General features: G+C 65.3%; 2 protein-coding genes across 3 annotated transcripts; one reads left to right on the forward strand and one right to left on the reverse strand.

Annotated features, from left to right (window-relative positions):
- Positions 1-716: 716 nt before the first annotated feature.
- Positions 717-6,932, reverse strand: GCK (glucokinase). Its single transcript, XM_030964112.1, is given in 11 exon segments — positions 717-961; positions 1,047-1,280; positions 1,838-1,993; positions 2,206-2,293; positions 2,296-2,388; positions 2,976-3,075; positions 3,383-3,478; positions 3,568-3,687; positions 3,902-4,056; positions 4,162-4,324; positions 6,293-6,932. Coding segments are annotated over 11 exon segments (1,395 nt in total). The 5' UTR covers positions 6,338-6,932; the 3' UTR covers positions 717-816.
- Positions 6,933-7,844: 912 nt separating this feature from the next.
- Positions 7,845-12,455, forward strand: YKT6 (YKT6 v-SNARE homolog). 2 transcript variants are annotated; one of them, XM_030964246.1, is made up of 8 exons: positions 7,845-7,918; positions 8,305-8,426; positions 10,304-10,386; positions 10,500-10,600; positions 10,919-11,023; positions 11,170-11,235; positions 11,585-11,686; positions 12,059-12,455. In XM_030964246.1, exons 2-8 carry the CDS (start codon positions 8,323-8,325, stop codon positions 12,092-12,094), a joined length of 597 nt encoding a protein of 198 aa, XP_030820106.1. In that variant the 5' UTR covers positions 7,845-7,918; positions 8,305-8,322; the 3' UTR covers positions 12,095-12,455. The 2 variants fall into 2 exon arrangements, with proteins under 2 accessions (XP_030820106.1, XP_030820105.1); XM_030964245.1 differs by having other exon boundaries at positions 7,849-7,914.
- The last annotated feature ends 1,159 nt before the right edge of the window (positions 12,456-13,614 follow it).

Raw genomic sequence — 13,614 nt, forward strand, 5'->3', positions numbered from 1 at the left:
CTGGCACTGCATCTGTCCCTGGCACTGTCACTTGTCACCCATTTGTCACCGGCGCTGCCATGGGCTTGGGATCCTCCTCACTGTCCCGGGGCATCCCTGCTTCAGTCCCAGCCAATCAGAGCACAGGGAATCCCACACCCCTTTTTCTTTTCTTTAATTCCAGCCAATTGGAGTGCAGGGAATCTCTTCTGTTTGCCCCTGGCCAATCAGAGCAGAGAGACTGCAGGTCTCTGAGGGCTGCCACCAATCAGAGCTCCAGGATGGCTTTCTGGTGCTCACCAATCAGAACGCAGGGAATCCTGCAGGCTGCAGCCATGCAGAGCAGAGGGATCCCCTTCGGATCCCTGTCCCCACCTGCAGTGGGGATCCCTGGGGATCCCAGTGCCACCTGCAGTGAGCTCTGGGGATCCCAGTGCCACCCCTGTCAGCCTCTGCACCCCAGGGATCACTGGTGGGGAGCTCCTCTACCCTGACATCCCCCCCAAAGTACCACAGAGAGCCCCTCATCTCTAGGCCACCCCCCTTGGGGAGGCTTTCTCCCAGCTAAGGGGCTGGGGTGCGCTGGAGCCCCCCTTGCTGCAGCTGTGTGAGGATGGGGGAGGGAGGTGAGGGTACGGGAAGCTCCGTGGCCACCCCATAGGTGTGGGGCAGCCCCATGGGGGTTTCTCTGCCAGCACGGGGAGAGAGCAGCACTGGCCCGAGCGGCCCCAGAGAAGTCCACACACACCCCGTTTATTGGGGGGCCGGAGCCGCCTCCTGCCCGCGTCCGTGTCAGCTCCCAGAGGAGCGCCGGCCCCGCCGTCCCCCGAGTCCAGCTCACTGCCCCATCATGCAGGCCATCTTGCAGGCCACGGCCGAGATGAGGGCGGCCCCGCGCCCGCTGCCTTCCTCGGACTGGATGAAGGTGATGTCGCAGCCGGGCGTCAGCTGCCGCACCGTGGCGTGGAAGTGGTCCTTGAAGCTGGGGAGGGGCAACGCGGGGTCACACACAGGGCCAAGGCCTGGGGGATGAAGGGAGGGGACGGGGGCGTCGCTGGGGTCCCCACCTGGGATGGAGCTTGTAGACAGAGCCGTCGACGCCGACGGTGATCTTGAGGGTGTCTTGGCTGCGGCTCTCGCGCATGCGGTTGATGACGCCGGCCAGCCCGGCCGAGCACATCTGGGCAGCCCGCGTGGACACGCTCTCGCACACGCGGCGCACGATCTCGCAGTCCGTCCGCGACGGCAGCAGCTCAAAGGCTGACAGGATGTTGTAGATCTGCTTGCGGTCGTCGGAGTCGCTGAGGTAGGGTAGGAAAGGGGGTTGGCAACGGCTGAAGGGTGGGGAGCCTGGGTGAGGCAGCTGCAGAGGGATGGGGCAGTGAGGGGATGGGGGATCCCCACACAGGACAGTGTATGGGGTCACAGGATGGGGAACCCCAACTGGGTCAGTCAGAGCGGGCTGGTGTGGGGTGATGGCGTGGGGGACCCCAAAACGGGGCTGCCGTGGGGTGATGGGACAGAGGGACCCCAACATGGGACAGAGCAGGCAGGTACGGAACGATGGGATCATGATGGGCCCATGACAGGGGACACTGTGGTTTGGATGGCAGAACACAGGGACTCCAAGGTGGACAGAGTAGGCTGGTGTGGGGTAGCAGGATAAAGGACCCCAAAATGAGGCAGTCAAAGCAGACTGGGATGGGATGATGGAACAGGGGGATCCCCTGTGGGACAGCCCAGTGCAGAGCGAGAGCACAGACTCCTCAGTGTGCCTGAGCAGTGTGGAGGCAGAGCATAGGCCTCCCAGTGCCATGCAGCCTGGCAGGCGGTTTGGGGGTGCCCCCCCAGCCTCTACCTCTCAATCTGGGACATGAAGCGTGTCTCAAAGGTCCCACGAGTCTTGAGCTTCTCAGAGGCCTCTCCATTGAAGAGCAGGTTCTCATCCACCAGCTTCAGCAGCACCAGCCGCACGATCTCCCCCATGTACTTGCCCCCAATGATCTTCTCGTACCTGGGGGTGGGCACAGGCCAGGGGGCGGCATCAGAGCTGGGATTTGAGGGCTCACCTCCCACAGCACCCCCTCTTTCCTCCCCCCTCCTTGCTGGATGTGTTCCTGTGCATGGCATGGCCCAGGGCGGAGGGTGCCCTGCCGGGCGCTGAGCCCGGCGCAGCGCAGGGACGGGAGGGACGCCCAGAGGAACTGCATCTCTCCTATTCCTTACAGTTGCTGACCGGGGTTAAGGGAGGTCTCGTCCACCACGCGGTCGTACTCCAGCAGGAACTCGTCCAGCTCCCCAGAGGCACCAAAGGCCCCCACTCCGTGTTCACACACATGCGCCCCTCGTCGCCCTCCACCAGCTCCACGTTGTGCATCTCCTCCATGTAGCAGGCGTTGCAGCCCGTCCCTGCCAGGAACTGGGCATGGGTCTGGGCAGGGGGGCAGCACTGGCACCCCCCACCACAGTCCCCCATCCCAGCTGGGATAAAACTGGGACAGTGCTGGGCAGCAATGGGGAAGAACTGGGGGGGTCCAGACGTGCCAGGGCAGGGGTTGGGACCCATATGGAGCCTGAGGGACATTCCTCAGCCTGGTGACTGGCACCATGGTGTGCAGCTGCTTCAAGGATGGCTCCAGCACATGGGGAAAACGTTTTAGACTAAAAGAGGGGAGATTTAGATTGGATTGCAGGAAGAAATCCTTCCCTGCGAGGGTGGTAGGCACTAACACAGGCCAGAGCCTGGGGGCAGGGCAGCCCTTTCGGGGACCAGCCCCGTAATGATGACCACCCCCTTTCTCCTCCCAAAGTGTCCCAACCATGCTGGGGCCAGGCAATGCCATCAGGTGTCCCGACCACCGGACACCTCAGCAGAGTGCCACTGCCACCCCCCATGGTTGGTGTGTCCCCCAGAAGGACGGGGCAGCAGCAGGGGAGCGGGCCCATGGACAGCTCCCTGTGCCCAGCCACGTGTCCCTGTAGAAGGGGCATCTTACCCACAATCATCCCAACCTCGCACCGGTGATCTTCGTAGTAGCAGGAGATCATCGTGGCCACCGTGTCGTTCACCATCGCCACCACGTCCATCTCGAAGTCCTGGGGACAGGGACCAGTGTGGGCTCCTGGGGGGCCAGGCTGTCCCCAAACAGGTGGGTTTGGGGTGGATGGTCCCCAAGGGTGAGGGCCTGGGCATGTGTCATGCATACGTGTGTGCACACACATGGAACAGGCCTGCCCAGAGGCACGCAGGGCTCCATCAGCCCCGTCTGGGGACAGCTGTGCTCCTGTGGTCCCTTCCTGGGGACACAGCAGGCTGCAGTGGCTCTGTGGCAGGCAGAGCCAGGCTGCAGTGAGCCCTGGCAGGGACAGCCGGGGTGGTGCCAGCACAGGGGGATCCTCTCACCCCTCGCCGTTTGATGGCGTCCCTCAGCAGCCCCACCACGTTGTTCCCTTCCGCGCCCGAGGCTTTGAAGCCCTTGGTCCAGTTCAGGAGGATGCCCTGCAATGGAGGTCAGACCAAAATGGGGCTGTGGTTTAGGTGAGCCTTGGGGACCCCCAAGCCCTCGTGCTGCCTGGACACCCCCTCACCTTGTCAATGTCCTCGTGCCGCACAGGGAAGGAGAAGGTGAAGCCCAGGGGCAGCTTTTTGTGCTTCATCTGGTGCTTGTCCAGGAAATCAGAGATACACTCGGAGATGTAGTCAAAGAGCTGGAAGACAGGAGGTCCAGCCTTTCCCGAGGGATGTCCCCACCCTCCCACTGCCCTTGGATGGACACTGTCCCCCACCACGGGCTCCCCAGGCCTGGCCACCCCCAGCTTCTGCTGGCTGGAGGGATGGGTGTGTCCCCTCAGGTGTTCCCTCTGAATTACACACAATGAAAGGGACTGGGACAGGATGGGACACCCCGTGTGCTCCACTGACCATCTCAGCCGTCCCAGTCATGGCATCCTCCGGGATGGAGTACATCTGGTGCTTCGTCTTCACCTTCCACTGGCCCTCCTCCCCCTCGCCCACCTTCACCAGCATCACACGGAAGTTGGTGCCGCCCAGGTCCAGAGACAGGAAATCTCCCACCTCTGCAAAGCCAGGGAGAGGGGGACAAGGTGATGGGCTCTTGGTAGGCTCAGCTTTCCACGTGGAGCTGGGAGGGTGGCACACAAGGGGCTGGAGTGGCACCGTACCAGAGCCCTCGGGGGTGGAGCGCACGTAGGTGGGCAGCATTTTGACAGAGGCTTCCTCGTGTGTCTCCAGCTTGAGCCCTCGGTCCATCTCCTTCTGCATGCGGTACATCACCTTCTTCAGGTCCTCCTCCTTCAGACGGAACTCCGACAGGATCTGCTCCACCTGCACACGGCACAGCGTCAGACAGGGGTCTGGGATGCAAGGGGCCTGAACTGCAAGAACTTCAGGGAACTCCAAGTTTCCCTTCCTCCAGCCCTGTTTTCGCATGGCTACCCTGAAATGACATCCTGTCACACTGTTCTCCTCCTGCTGAGCAGGGAATCCACAGAACCATCATGAGGCACCAAGGCCCCTTCTGGTGCTGCCTGCAGGACACCACGGTCAGCTCTGGTGTCCCAGGGACCAGGGTTGGCACTGGGCTCCTGCCACCCCTGTCACCCAGCTGAATTGGGTGGCTGTGCACCATTCCAGCAGTGACCTGGGACCTCCCATCCTGATGAATCCCACAGTCACTCCCAGCAAGGAGCGCTCCTGGCCATGCCCTTGAGGAGCACAGCATCTCCCACCAAGGACGTGGGATTCCTTAATGATGAAGATGTTGGTGTGTCCCCCTTGCTCCCCTGGGAGCATCCCTCTGCCTGTATCCCACTGGGAATCGTGGGTACCGTTTTTCACCCACCAAAGGTGGGGCTAAAATGGGGCAGAGGGCAGGCAGGCAGGAATGCTCCTGGGGATTGCTGCCTCGTCTCGCTGCCAGGGAGAGCCGCAGGGCCCACTCCAGGGAAGCACCTGGCAAGCAGGATCCGTGTTTATCCTGTCCGTAGCAACCCCGGGCTCGGCGCAGCCTCCATTAGGCGGCAGGGCTGGGGCCAGGTGCCCCGGCTGTCAGATGGAGCGGGGCCGGCGCTCCCTCCCGGCCAGCTGCAGCCGGCAGCATTAGGGCTCATTAGTCACTGCCTCTTCCCGGCACACAGATGTTTGCCTCGAGGCTGCTGCTGTTTCCTGACAGATTTTGGGGTAGGGGGCCCAGGAAAGCGCCTGGGGTGTGGTTTGGAGTGTCCCAGCTCTGGGGGCACCCCTTGCCGTGGCTCAGTCCAGCTGCCCTGGCACATCACCCGGCCCCAGTGCCGTGGCTGCAGCACGGAGCCCCCAGAACGGGGCTGGGCACCCACTGTGGGGAGGTTTGCCCTGGTCCTGAGGGTGTTTGGCCAGGACAATGGGAAAAATCCTGCCAGGAAAGCTGGAGCTGGATCTGATCAGCCCTCCTGGGCTGTTGGCTGCAAGTATTCAGTGCCAATCCATCCTGTGGCACCACTTGGCATGGGAACCCCAATCTGCCACAGCCGGAGGGTCCCTGTCCCAAGGTGGGCACCTGGGAGTCCCAGTTTTATTTCTCCAGTGTTTTTCCCATCTCAACACCACATGTCCCTGCTCATCTCTCCCCTCGCCTTCAAAACCATGGGTATGGCCATTCCCTGGCAGGATTTGGCTCTTCCCACATGACATTATCTGGCTCTCAGCTTCCCATGGAAATGCTTCAGTGCATCCCACCAAAGGGATGGAGCTAGGAACCCTGTGGCTGCTGGCTGCAGTGGCCAGTGACACCCATATCTGCTGGTCCAGCATGTGATGAGTCTCCTCAGTGTCCCCTCAGTGTCCCCTTGGTGTCCCAGCTGGCGGCAGGGGATATCTCCCACTGTCCTCACCCACGACCCCCGGAGCTCAATCCATCTGGGAGGGGATGCTTCCCACAAACAGCTGGTTCTTGGCTGGGCATGAGCCCTGTGCTACCCTGCTGGGCGCCCCAGTGACCACGGTGACAGCCAGCTGAAGGTGGTGACAGGCCCCATCTCCTCCTGGGGATGTTGGGAGGGTAGGCGTATCCCAGCCCAGCAAAATGTCCCACAAACTCTCCCAGCTCCATCACGAGCCCCCTGTGCTGTAGGGCCTGTGCTGTTCTGGGGGTGACCTCAGGGATGGGGACCCCCAGGGCTGCCCCTGGTGTCCTCCCCAGCATCCATCCTCCTCTGGGCTGGAGTCCTGGGAGCTGCTGGGCACACCAGGGCAGGCTGGACCCCGGCGAGCTCCGCACTCTGCCCCTCAGCCCCCGGGCTCCCCGCAGCACCTCACCTTCTCCTTCCGGCTGCTCTCCATCCTGGCTCGGTGATCCAGCATGGGGGCAGGCGCGGGCTGGGGCGGGCTGCGGGCCGAGCCGTGCCCCCCTCGGCCGCTGTGTCCCCACCGTGGTGCCCGGCTCGGGGCAGCACCCTGCCCTGGCCTGGAGCGCGTCCGGCGGGCCCTGCGCTGCTCCGTGCCGCGTCCCTCGCTCCGTCCCTCGCGGATGCTCCACTTTCGCTGCCTTATCTCGTCCGAGGGCCCGAAGCGGCCCGGCGAGGCGGTCCCGGCCCCTCAGGCAGCGAGGCGGTCCCGGTCCCGTCCCCTCAGGCGCAGCGGCAGCGAAGCGGGCCCCGGGGCCGCGGCGGGGTCAGCCCTGCGGTCCCACATGCTCTGCTCGGCTCGCCCACGCTCTCCGGGGCTCCCTCGGTGACTCCGGGCTGCCTGGGGGTCCCAGCCCGGCGCGGGGGCTCCGGCAGCCCTGGGGACCCCTGGTGCGCTGGCCGGGCTCGGCCGGGACCCTCCCCGCCGCACCCGCCCCGAGTCAGCCGTGTCCCCGTTGCCGTGCCAACGGCTCGATGGTGGCGGCAGGCACTCCAGCGGCCGGCTTGGCAACCGCGCTCCCATGGAGACCGGGCACGGCCGGGGGCGAGGGCGGCGGGCGCTCTGCGGGCCCCGGCCCGCGGCGGGACAGCGCCCCCGAACCGGCACCGCGGGGCTGCACCGAACCGGCTCCGCGGGGATCCGGCATGGCGGGGACGGGGATGGGGCACCCCGGCACCCCCGCAGCCACATCTTGCTCCCGGGGTGGGGAGGTCCGAGTGGGATGAGGGGCACCCCGGTGATGGGTGACCCCGAAAGCTCCAGTGCTGCTCTGGGACACCCCGGGAGGCCCGGGACGGTGACAGCTCTGGGGGCTCTGGGGGGACACAGGGCCTGGGGGATGCAGGGTCACCCTACAGCACCCCACTGCCCCTCCGGGGTCACAGGAGGGCCCTGGCAGCCCTGTCCCTGTGTCACCAACCACGAGGGGTCCCCACACCTCTGAGGGGTCCCAAACCCGCGGGGGGGCTCAGCTCCTACATCCCCACCATGGAGGGGACCCCACGCCGGGACAGAACGGCCCCGTGGAAGGGTCCCCACTCCCCAGGGCGGCCCCCAGCGCCGGGAGGAGGCCGTTCCTGCTTCTCAGAGAGGGTCACCACACCGGGGGACGGGCACCACGGAGAGACCCAGCCCCACACAAGGGACCCCCGCCCCACACAAGGGACCCCCGCCCCACGGAGCCAAACAGGCCCCGCCCCTCACAGGGGACCCCGCCCCTCCCGGGGGACCCCGCCCAACGGAGCAGAGCAGGCCCCGCCCCCGCGGCCCGCCGGGCACGGCGCCCCCTGCTGTCCGCCCCGAGGAACGAGAGCCGCTCCTCGGGCGGCGCTGATTGGTCGCCCGGCTGACACCGGGGGAGCTGGGAGGCGGACGCTGATTGGTCAGAAGGGCGAGGGGGCGGAGCGAGTTTGGCGCGTGCGCGGGGCGGGAGGCGTCCCGTGGCAGCGCCGGCACTTCCGGTGGTTGTGTTCCACTTCCGGGTCGCGCCCATCGCCGTCCGGCCGCCGCCCGCGCTGAGCCGCGACCGCAGCGTCGGTACCGGGGGGGAACGGGGGGAACGGGGGGAACGGGGCCGGCTGGGCGTCCCGGGGGCCGAGGGCTGGCTTCCAGGGGGTTGTGCTGGGGAGTGGCCGCCTTACACTGGGTGGAGGGTTTTCCTGAGTTATACTGGGGCGGGTTTTACTGGGCTGTACTGGGCTGGCCTGGCTGGGCAGGGGTCAGGGTGAGGAGCCAGGGGGGGCTCTGGGGGCAGAGATTCGGCTGCCTGGGCCGGCAGGAGGGGCCGGGGGAGCCCCAGGGGGGTCTCAGGGGGGTCCGGGGGAGCCCCAGGGGGTCTCAGGGGGGTCTCAGGGGGGTCTCAGGGGGGTCCGGGGGAGCCCTGGCCCCCCCCGGCCCCTGCCCAGCCCCTGCTCTGCCCCCAGGGCCCCCGAGCCGCCGCCATGAGGCTCTACAGCCTAAGTGTCCTTTACAAGGGTGACCCCAAAGTGCACTTGCTCAAAGCTGCCTACGACGTGTCCACCTTCAACTTCTTCCAGAGGGCCAGGTGGGTTGGGCAGCTCAGCCTGGGGGCTGCTGCTGGGGGCTGCCTCGGGAGCACCTCGGGCAGGGGGGGCAGCAGCTCTGGGGGGGTTTCTGCCCCGCTGGGGCTGCAGTGGCAGCAGGGAGAGGCTTTTCCTGGGGAAAATACCCAGAACTCTGACCCCACAGATCTCCAGTGCAGGCCAGGCATGAAATCGGGGCTCAGGGAGTGCCCTGGGAGGGGGCTCAGCTCTCCCCAGCCCACAAAACCCTGCTCAGGTTACCCCAGGGGAGCTGGCTGAGCCCCAGGTGCCAGCCCAGGCTGCCCACTGTGGGCTCGTGGGGGGCAGGGGGCTGCAGCAGCCCCTGAGAAGCCCCTGGAGCTGTGGGGCAGAGCAGGAACGAGCTGTGTGACACACAGAGCAGCTGGGAAATCCCCCAGGGACCCAAAGTCTCCGTGCCAAGGTTTTGCTGGGTTCTGTGCTTGCAGGGGGAAGGGGAAAGGCTGCAGCAGGGCTGTCTAAAAAAGCTCTTCCTTAGCCAGATGTGCAGCAGTGCCAGCTCAGTCCCAAAACAGCTGCAGCTCTGCTTTCCCAAAGCCCCAGGAGTTCCGTGTGCTCTGCTGCCCAGCAGGCTGTGGCTGTGCCCAGGGAACACTCGGGGATTTTGGGGAGGGGGGCCTGTGCCTGCCAGCTGCTGCCAGGGTTTGGTGCTTGGCCCAGGTGTGATGTCTCAGGTGTGTTTATCTGGGCTTTGGGGAGCTGGGTCTGGGCTGAGCGGGGCTGTGGAACCTGCTGGGCAGGAGCTGGGCAGGGTCAGAGGGAGGCACTGAGTGGCCTCTTCCTTCTGGAGCACTGGGAATAAACCCAGAGTTCCCAGTGGGAGCAGCCCTTGGGGCACACCCCGGCGTGCAGCTGGACTCCGTGGGGCTGCAGGGTTTGTCCATGGGGTGTGTGAGTGCCTGGGGCTGGGCTGGCAGCAGGACCCTCCGCTGGGGACAGGAGCCTGTGCTGCCCCTCGGACGGAGCAGGGCTGTTCAGGATGCTCAGCAATCCTCGGGCTGGGCTTTCCCTGCACTGCAGGGTCTCTGTGCCTGGGCTGGGAGCAGTGCAGACCCCTCAGGGGATGTAAACTGGGAGGCAGTTTCCCCTCTGGAGCTGCTCCCAGCTGAGGGAGGCTGTCAGAAAACCAGGCAGCCCCAGCAGTCTGTGCCCAGTGACATTTCCTTGGCTCCTCCAAGCAGGAGCTGTGCCACTCCTGCTGTTTGGTGAGCTCTGTGACCCATCCCTGGGCAAAACCCCTTCCTGGGGTTTCCCAGCTGGCCTGGGGACTGTGCTGGCTCCCACTGGCTCATCCCAGCCGCCCAGGTGAGCTGTCCTGCAAACGCCTTCACTGACTGCTGCTCGTTAATCCTGGCCTCCTTTGCTTTGCTGTGGGGCGCTGAGGGCTCCCTGCGGAGCCTGCTGGGCAGGCCTGGGCCTGGGCTCAGGAATGTGCTCCAAACTGGAGCACGCTTGGCTCAGGGCTGTTCCTCAGCTTTGACTCACAGTGCGCCTGGGGGCTCAAACCCAAATCATTCCAACCAACCCAAATAATCCAAGCCCTCCAACCCAAATAGTTCCATGATGCAGCTGGTCAGCAGGTGCTGGCCAGGCAGAGCCAGGTTCAGTGGTGCTTTGCTTTCTAAATGCCCCACCAGCAGGTTGAGCCCCAGGGCAGAGGCTGTCTCTGCAGCTGGAGGTGCCCGTGGGGGCTGGCGCTGCTCGGGGGGCAGGGGCACGCTTTGTTACCCAGCACAGCGGGGGCTGTGGCACGGCTGGCTCCCCAGGGTGTCCCCAGGGTGTCCCCAGGGTGTCCCCAGGGTGTCCCCAGGGTGTCCCCAGCCGTGCCCTGTCCCCACAGCGTGCAGGAGTTCATGACCTTCACGAGCCAGCTGATCGCGGAGCGCTCGGCGCTGGGCAGCAGGGCCTCTGTCAAGGAGCAAGGTGAGAGCTGCCCCTGGCACCCCAAAGCAGAGCCTGGGGGGCAGCAGCACTGCTGGGAGCTGCAACAGAGCCTGGGGGTGCTGCTGCCTCCCTGACAGCAGTTTCCTTGGCAGAGTACCTGTGCCACGTGTACGTGCGGAGCGACGGGCTGGCCGGAGTGGTGATTGCAGACAATGAGTATCCCCAGAGGGTTTGTTTTACCTTGCTGGACAAGGTGAGAGCTCCTCCAGCGCCCTGCCCTGGCACGTGAGAGCTTTTGGGCACTCAGGGCTGGCCACCTTGGCCTGGGCATCGTTTGCCAAGACTGTTCACGTCTCCTCCTGGGGCTGCAGCCCCTTCCCCAGCTCTGTCCCTGTCTATGAACACACTCCAGCCCCTTCCCCAGCTCTGTTCCTGACTCTGGCAGGGCTGTGGATGGGCTGTAAGGTGTCTTCCCAAAAATCTCCAGATCTCCTATTTTGATGAGCAAAACGCTTCCAGCCACTGTGCCCCCGCAGCTGTGGCTCCTAACTGCTGCTTCCTCACCTGGCAGGTGCTGGAGGAGTTCTCCAGGCAGGTCAGCAAGATGGACTGGCCCTCAGGGTCACCTGCCACCATCGGCTACTCTGCCTTGGATGGATACCTCAGCAAATACCAGGTACAGAGGGTTCTTGTGTGCCCCCAGCCCTGGAAATGGCAGGGCAGGTATCTGGGCAGCTGTGGCACCTGCTGGGACCCCGTGCACCCCCGGTGTCCCTGTGGTGGTGCCAGTGCCAGTGCCATCACCCTGCTGTTTGTCCCCAGAACCCCCGAGATGCTGACCCCATGACCCGAGTGCAGGCGGAGCTGGACGAGACCAAAATCATCCTGGTGAGGCTGCAGGGCTGGGGCTGCTGCCTGCACAGGGCCCTGGGGCACTGCTGGGGCAGGGCAGAGTCACCCAGGCCACTCCCCAGACACCTCCCTGGGCTGGGAGCTTCTTTTTCCCTTTCCCTTTTTGCCTTCCCCCCTTTTCCTCCTTGGGCTTTTCCCAGCTGGCAGGACACAGACTCTGCCCCCTGCTCCTCATGCCAGTCTCTCCTCCTCTCTGTCCCATCTCCCCTGGGGCTGCAGGGCCGGGGGGCTCTAGGAAGGTGGGTGAGGGGTGCTGTGACCTCCCCCTGGTGCTGCAGGCTGCTCTGGGGCTGGGGCTGGGGCTCAGCACTCCTTTCCCTGGCAGCACAACACCATGGAGTCACTGCTGGAGCGTGGGGAGAAGCTGGACGACCTGGTCTCCAAGTCGGAGGTGCTGGGGGCACAGTCCAAAGCCTTCTACAAAACGGTGGGTGTGGAGGGAGACCCCTCCCCGAGAGGCTGGCATGGGTGGGGGTCATCCTTGGGGGGCACAGCTCGGGGGGCCAGGCAGGGATCCCCCCTGGTGCTGCAGGCTGTGGGCCTGGGGGGAGCCTGGGTGCCCCAGCTCCAGCTGCAGAGCCCCCAGCCCCAATTGCAGCCCCAGAGCCCCCAGCCCCTCCTTGGGGTGTCCTGCACCATTCCGTGCCCGGCTCCTGGCACCAGCTCTGGCCACCAGCACAGGAGCCTCTGTGCTTTGTCCTCCCCTGGCAGGAGAGGGGCTGTGTGGGACCCCAGCTGGGCGGCCCTGGGACCCCCAGACCCCCGGGGGCTCCACAGATGGTTTTCCTTCTCTTGTCAGGCCCGAAAGCAGAATTCCTGCTGTGAAATCATGTGACGTGCAGCCCGGGCTCTCCACATCCGGACCAGCAGCCCTGCACCCCCCTCCACAGCCCCCCCAGGGCTGTTCCTGGGGCTGGGCCGGGGGTCCCCAGCGCCCTGGGCTGATGTGACTGTTGTCCACCTTGAGGGGACACCAAGGCTGGCACCGGGCCGGCGCCCGGGGGGGTCACACCGAGACCCCCCACCCTCGCTGTTCTGGGGCAGCTGGGACCAGGGGGCACCCGGCCACGCACTGCCCTGCCTCCACAGCCCCCCGGGCCTGGAGGAGCCCCCCAGTGCTGGCCGGGGGGCTGGGGGGGCAGGCAGAGCCCCTGCTGCCAGCCCAGGCAGCTTTTATGTATTTGTGTCCTGTGGGTGAGCTGGGGGTGGGACAAGGGGGGAAGGGAAGGAGGTTTTTTGGGGGCAGCTCCTCCCCCTGCTCTGAGCCCGGAGCTGTGTCCTGGTGCTGGGGAGGGGGGAATTCACCACCCTGCACCTCAGAGCCCCTGCCCTGCTCCCACAGCCGGGGCCCAGCAGCCCTCGCTGCCTCCTCTTCCTCCTGGCGGGAAGGGGAAGGTTGGGCTTGGGCTGTAGCTGGGGTTGTTTCTGTGCCCTGGCTGCACGGCCAGGGGATAAAGTGTCTTTGGCAGTTGTTCCCTGTTCCTCTCTGCGGCGTCCCGGGTGGGGTTTCAGACAGACACGGCCCGGGCACCCCGGCAGGGGTGGATGCACCCGGCCTTCCCTCTGCACCTCTCACTTTAAGGATCATTGGTTTTTCCTCATAATTTATTTGCAGTTTTCCCGAGACAAAAACGAAATCAGAGTCATCTTTTACACTTACAAGGCTCAGAAAGAAAAGACAAAGGGTTTTTTTTTGGGGGGAGGGGCATGGGGGGATATGCTGGGGAGGGGGAGACAGAAAAAGAATGAGAGAAAAGGGGAGGAAGGAGAAAAATTTGGCAACGATCCACCAGCATTCATGGGACAGGAACAGCTCAGCTCCTCAACATACAGCGTTAGCGCCCGAGGGTTGCTCCCGCGCAAAGGGCATGCAGAGAAATCATCAGAATAATTAAAAAATAATTAATATCCCCCGCCCGCCCGCCCCGCCCCTCCCCCCAGCCAAAACCAGCCCTCAGCGTGGTGGGGATGCCCTGGGGAACGGTGGGGAGTGCCCGGGGTGGATGGAGCCTCCCCGGGCTGGGGGGCCGGGGCTGCCGGGTGCCCCCGGGCGCTGGCCGTGGGAGGGGGGTGCAGGGTGTGCTGCCGGTGCCCCCGTGCTGGGGGGCCCGGCGGAGCAGCCCGTGCCCCCTAAGAGACCCATTCTCTTAGTCTAAAGTGCTTTCGATGCTGCGTCAGTGCTGGCTGGATCGTCCTGAGCCCCCCACCCCGAACCCAACACCCCCAGCTGCCCTCTGCCCCCCGACTGGCACCCGCAGCCCCCTGCCAGCACCCCGGGCTGGCACCGGCGACAGGGGTGCTGGGGTGGGGAGCAGCGGGCCGGGGACACGGGGGGGCCACTGCAGGAGCCTCCCC

Source organism: Camarhynchus parvulus, chromosome 22 (genome assembly GCF_901933205.1).
Source record: "Camarhynchus parvulus chromosome 22, STF_HiC, whole genome shotgun sequence".
NCBI lineage: Eukaryota > Metazoa > Chordata > Aves > Passeriformes > Thraupidae > Camarhynchus > Camarhynchus parvulus.

Excerpts from the sequence above, each read along its gene's own strand:
- YKT6 (XM_030964246.1), top strand. The coding sequence starts at position 8,323 with ATGAGGCTCTACAGCCTAAGTGTCCTTTACAAGGGTGACCCCAAAGTG. Across the intron at positions 8,427-10,303 it reads AACTTCTTCCAGAGGGCCAG|CGTGCAGGAGTTCATGACCT; the intron begins GTGGGTTGGGCA and ends CTGTCCCCACAG. Across the intron at positions 10,387-10,499 it reads GGCCTCTGTCAAGGAGCAAG|AGTACCTGTGCCACGTGTAC; the intron begins GTGAGAGCTGCC and ends TTTCCTTGGCAG.